Here is a 6,271-nt window from a genome sequence, read left to right on the forward strand (position 1 = left end):
GAAAAAGGCGATTAAGTCTGAGTAAGCTTAGGACCTATCTATTTATAGGGAGTACTTAGGGGAGGTTATTCACTAATGTCCCTCATTGTTATTAAGAATCTCGTCTGTTTAAATCTGGAACACGATGTATTGAGACAAGTCAAAATCGGTATGTTTAATTTAACAAATAAATGCAATTGTTAAAAAAGATAATTAAAATTAACATGTAAATGTAAATCAACATTTTCAGAGAATCACTTATCAACGCTTATCAAGGAAATAAAAGTTAAAGGTGCATACTCATTTAGATTATTTGAAGTATATAACCCAAATTCCCCATACACTGGGCTTGTGAAAAAAGATAGTACTTATCAGTCTGGGGTGGTTGTCTCAAAAAATTCTCGTATCTTAAAGTTGTGACTAAACTAACGAGATTGCTACGGTATAACTAAGATGTCCTTTATAATTTCATTGTCTGATCGAAGGACACCTTAACGATATCGTTTCTCAAACGTAATTTACAACATCGTAAATGCAAAGGTTAACGCTCCCACGTTTACAATTTTTTGTAAACATTTACACGATTGCTAAGAACCGAAACGATACCGTTTAAACAGTGGTACCTCTAAGTACTATATACACCATGTATAATTGTTGCCAAATGATGACTTACTTTCTATTTTTGATACATGTACAAATAAAGAATGTCCAGGGCTCATCACGATTGAGTCTGTCAGCACACATTTTCTGGATTGTATCCCCATTTTTGCACGATAATGCTGTGTGGAGGGTTGTACAAACCCATTTTCCGTTCTTTTTTTTTAATTTAAATTGGAATAAACCACTAGAATTGATAAAATCCTTGATAAATGGCAATGATCAGGAAATTTTGTAAGACAATATGGTCATTTCGATTAAACGGTAAAAAATATCATAAACGTTTACGAATGAAAATTGAAATGAATCCGTTTAAACGTGTTACCGTGGGGGCCTTAGCAAAGCACTGACTTTGTGTCAACTAATGCATTAACGCGTATCACTACTGTCAACTGCATTGAAACTGAGGGGCGTGGGTTCAAGCCCCAGAAGGGTCAACTTTTTTTTCTTTCTTTCTTTCTTTTAACATTATTTATGTATCTCTCATATCCCTTTTAGGAAGAAAAAAGTGTTAAATTTTAATAACTAAATTAATATAGGTATTAAATTTATTATTTATAAAATGATGTCTCTCGTAGAAAAAAGTGTTAAACTTTCATTTTAATTATTAAGTTATTATGATTATCGGTATTAATTGGCTAAATTATGCCAAATTTATTATTAAATAATTGGTACCTGATATTTTCAAAATTTAATAAAATAAACACTAGACGCTAAAAGTATTTTATATTTGACAAGACCATCCAGTTGCATGTACCTTCTAGAAAATTTAGGCAATCTTTGTACACAGGCTCTCATTTTGGTAAATTTTAGGGATATTTTGAACATGGCACTCCAAGTAGGAAAATGGTCAAACAACTATTTAAAATGTGTGGGGTAGGGTAACATTTTTATACATATTTCAAGTAATTGAGTAGAAACAAAAATAGCATGACTTGGTTTTGACATTGATGCATGCATATTTTTACCGTATTTTACATAATAGTTAAAATAAATATTAAAAAATGGCGGAGTCAAGAAAATGGAGGACAAATTTTTCTGCAAATGAACTTGAGGTACTTGCGAGAGAGAGGAAACTGAAAGCAAATCACTTCTTTTCAGCATCACAGTTTTCTAAAATCCTCACAAGTGAAAAGAAAACAAACCAAAAAATGGTCCAAATAATAGCAAAAGTAAATTCTGTTTCAACTTGCGAAAGATTAGCTGCACAGAAGTAAGAAAGAGTGACGTGTGATATATGGCATTTAATCATAAACAACAAATAATTTCTTATTAAAACCCTTAAAATGAAGAAAACGGCAATTTGTTACTGTTTTCAACGACGCGGGGGTAACATACGCACGTAAAAAAGATGACGCCAGACATTCAATGGCTGCGCTAAAACGTAATTCAAGTTTATTGTCATCGTTGCGGTGTGATTTTTAGTTGGTATTTGAAGCGAGAGATATGCCAACCAAAAGCAACAATTACTTATTATGTAAATTAACAACTTTACTGAATTAGGTATGCCAGAGGTTTGGCAAAGCTACTTCAGTCATAGTGTGAGTGATGGCCTGTGAGTGATATGGATTTTATTTCACTGATATAACTCAGTTTTCACTAGTAAGCATTAAATAGATAGAGCATATTTGTTATTTGAGAGCGAATAATATGCTATATACCGGTATCCCAATATAATTGCAATATTTTCTCACGTTGATGTGTGATTTATAAAAAACTAACACATTTGAGCCGCGTCACGACAAAACCAACATAATGGTTTTGCGACCAGCATGGATCGAGACCAGCGTGCGCATCCGCACAGTCTGATCAGGATCCATGCTGTTCGCTTACAAACCATTTTACAAGTAGAGAAACTGATAGCGAACAGCATGGATCCTGATCAGGCCCTGATCAGACTGCGTGGATGCGCAGGCTGGTTTGGATCCATGCTGTTGCAAACGCACTATGTTGGTTTTGTCGTGACACGGCTCATTTTCTTTTTATTTAATGCCTGCAAAGTGTAGAAAACGGCAATAATGATGTGCGGGAAACAAACACACGTTTAAAGGTGACGTCAGACGTTCAACTGCTGCATGGACGCTATGTAAACAAACGTTAGTTTAAATTTATAGTTACAATCACGGCGTAATTTTTAACTTTTTTATTAAACAAAGAAATAATGACATTTGAATCGAGAAATGTGCAATTTAGAACAAAACAATACAATCACATATTAGGAAATTTTCAAACTTATGAAAATCATGAAAATTAAAATGTTCGCCAAAACAAGTTCAGCAATCTACTACGCCGTTATCTCCCCTTATCAGTACAATCTAGTCCCAGTGTGAGTGATATACTGTGCATGATAATTGATATGGATTTTATTTCACTGATAATATGAGTTTATTTTACGTTGTTGTGTTAAATACTGAATTCTAAGCGCTTTGTCAAATATAAGTTTTGCAGCTGTGTACGAGTGCAATAAAACCAGAGTATTGTCAATGACATCTTTATTTCACACCATTTATGTTTTGACAGAACTTTGTTTTTTATTTGCCTACAATATGGATTTGATATGTATAGATAGTATGCGCCAGGTGTAGGCTGCATTTTTGTTGCTCTGCAAACTTGATTGTTTTGTGAAAGTTATACTTGACTGAAAATTTTCAAAGTTTGATATATTACGTAGTTTTATTTTGTAATCACAGTGATATAAATTGCTTGTGAATTACTCTTGTGGTTTTTAAGATATTTGGAATTTAAAACTTTGATGATTCTATACATTTTAATATTTTATTTTTAAAGCATACAGCAATAATGTGTTTTAGTGAGCGAAACTCGACGAGGATTATATATACACGGTCAGACCTGTATAATATCGGGCAATTACCAAGTTCACAAAAAGGACTTAATCCTATTATTATCAACACTTTGAAAGGACTTAAGTTAATGCAATACAGAGGGAACAGAGGTGGGCAATATGGAATTAGACGAGCCTGGGATACTAACAATGGTGTGAATGTTGACAATTTACAGTTACTTCCCCAAGAAATAACAAAAGTTAATCAGCGAAGACGTATAGAAAAATCACTCAGCATGTGCAATGTGAAAAACTTAATCCGGGTAAATCTTGAACACAATACAACAGTAAAAGGCCAAACAAACATAAAAATATGTTTAATGAACACACGCTCAGTGAAAAACAAAACCCTATCCATATGTGACTTTATTCTCTCCAATGAGTTTGATATATGTGCCATAACTGAAACATGGCTAGGTAGTTCCGTTGATAAGGTGTGTATCAGTGAACTTGTACCTCCTGGCTACAAAATGAAACATGTCCCGCGTGTTGGTAGGCGAGGTGGTGGTGTAGCTATCATCCATAAAGCTTCTATACAAGTCACCACTGAGTCGTCAAGTCAAAGCAAGGAATTCTCACAATTTGAGTTCATGGACTGTAATGTAGTTATTGGGCGGTACTCTATGAGGCTAGCGGTAATATACAGACCACCTCCTTCTAAACAGAACGGCTTGAATACAAACACTTTCCTTGACCATGAGTGGCCCCTTTTCTTAACTAAGTACGCTACAGTTGACAATTCTGCAATCATAGTAGGCGATCTGAACCTTCATCTAGATATACCAGACAACAACGATACGAGAAAATTTACAAGTAACCTTGATGCATGTGGTATGCATCAGCATGTACGAGAACCAACCCATGTTGCAGGTCATACATTGGACGTAGTGATATCAAGGGAAACAGACAACATTGTATCAAACATAAAGGTCGTAGATCCTGGACTCTCTGATTCTAGTGGAAATATCTTACGTGACCATTTTGCTGTTACATTTGATGTCAAAGCCTCAAAACCTGCACCGGTACGGAAATTGGTTTCTTACAGAAAACTTCGCGCAATTGACATTGATTCTTTTCGAGATGACATACGGAAAATGGAATTCTTCAACAAAGAGTGTATCCCTTCTGACATAGATGGTTTTATGATGGAGTATTCAGACAGTCTAACCTCTATTTTGGATAAACATGCTCCGATCATTAACAAGAATATTACATTGAGACCTGCTTGTCCGTGGTATACAGAGCAACTCCACGAAGCCAAACATGAAAAACGTAAACTGGAACGAAAATGGCGTGAAACTAAACTTACAATAGACCATCAGATCTACAGAACACACTGTTCTAGTGTGAACAAGATGTTAAAACAAGCTCGTGTAGAATACTATACAAGTAAAATAGAGTCTTGTGGCAATGATCATAAAAGTCTATCTAAGATTACCAAAGGTCTACTTGGAGATACAAATGAAGTGATTCTACCATTTGATTCATCTTCAGAGCGCCTTGCCCAGAAATTCAGTGACTTCTTTATCGGAAAGATTGAAACAATAAGGAATAACATACGTTCTCAAACACAATCGGTACCGGATAATGTAGATATGGAATCTGAATATACGGGTGTCAAATATACTGTGTTTGCTCCAACCACAGAGCAAGAAGTGAAAGCATTGATTAAAAAGTCAGCCACCAAATCCTGTGAGTTAGATCCCATTCCAACTTGGCTGTTAAAAGAATGCCTAGATGAACTTACACCAGTGATAACCAGTTTTATAAACGTGTCCTTGGATGCTGCTTATGTACCAATAATGTTCAAACACTCACGAATAAGACCACTTCTAAAGAAACCAAATTTAGATCCTAACGAACTGAAAAACTATAGGCCTGTGTCGAACTTGCCATTCCTGTCTAAAATCTTGGAAAAGGTCGTTGACGTACGACTTGAGAGCCATCTGAAGACAAATAATCTACACGAGGTCAACCAATCTGCTTATCGCAAGTTCCATTCGCCCGAGACTGCATTGTTAAAAGTTCAAAATGACATTCTACGGTCTTTGGATAATAACAATGTGACTATTCTCGTGATGCTTGATTTGTCTGCTGCTTTTGATACAATTGATCACGGAACGCTCCTTCGCCGCCTTGAACGACACTTTGGAATTACAGGCAAGCCACTCGCATGGATGACGTCATACCTGACCGACCGATACCAGACTGTATGCATAAACAACAAACTATCACAGCCAGTCCACATGGAGTACAGTGTACCTCAAGGGTCTGTCCTGGGACCCAAGAGCTATGTGATGTATACAAAACCTGTCGGAGAAATTTGCCGTAAACATGATCTAAACAACCATTTCTTCGCAGATGACTCACAACTCTATCTATCCTTCAAACCAGTGACTAATATTTCAATTCAAGAGAATATAAACCGTATTGAAAGATGTCTTAAAGATATTGTAAGTTGGATGAATGCCAACATGCTGAAGCTAAACGGCGATAAAACAGAGTTGATCATCTTCTCATCTGAACATAACGCACAACCTGTTTCAGATGTTACAGTAACAGTCGATGGTTCGAAAATAAGCCAATCATCTAGTGTGCGCAATCTTGGTGCATTTCTTGACTCGAACATGAGGATGGAACAACATGTAAATAATGTCTGTAGAAACTGTTATGCACAATTTAGACAAATCGGCCACATCAGACCCTATCTTACTGTTAAAGCAACCAAATCTCTAGTAAATTCACTTGTTACTTCTAGGTTAGACTACTGTAATGCACTGTTATATGGAGTCT

General features: G+C 35.8%; 1 protein-coding gene across 1 annotated transcript; it reads left to right on the forward strand.

The window, feature by feature from the left end:
- Positions 1-3,435: 3,435 nt before the first annotated feature.
- LOC132722906 (uncharacterized) lies at positions 3,436-5,502 on the forward strand (the record flags this gene model as incomplete). The annotated part of the gene is made up of 1 exon (XM_060707522.1): positions 3,436-5,502. A coding segment is annotated over exon 1 (2,067 nt), but the record flags the coding sequence as incomplete, so codon positions are not given.
- Between the last annotated feature and the right edge of the window lie 769 nt (positions 5,503-6,271).

The sequence above is a fragment of the Ruditapes philippinarum genome, unplaced genomic scaffold (assembly GCF_026571515.1).
Source record: "Ruditapes philippinarum isolate M1 unplaced genomic scaffold, ASM2657151v2 ctg6395_1_1_1_1, whole genome shotgun sequence".
In the NCBI taxonomy this organism is placed as follows: Eukaryota; Metazoa; Mollusca; class Bivalvia; order Venerida; family Veneridae; genus Ruditapes; species Ruditapes philippinarum.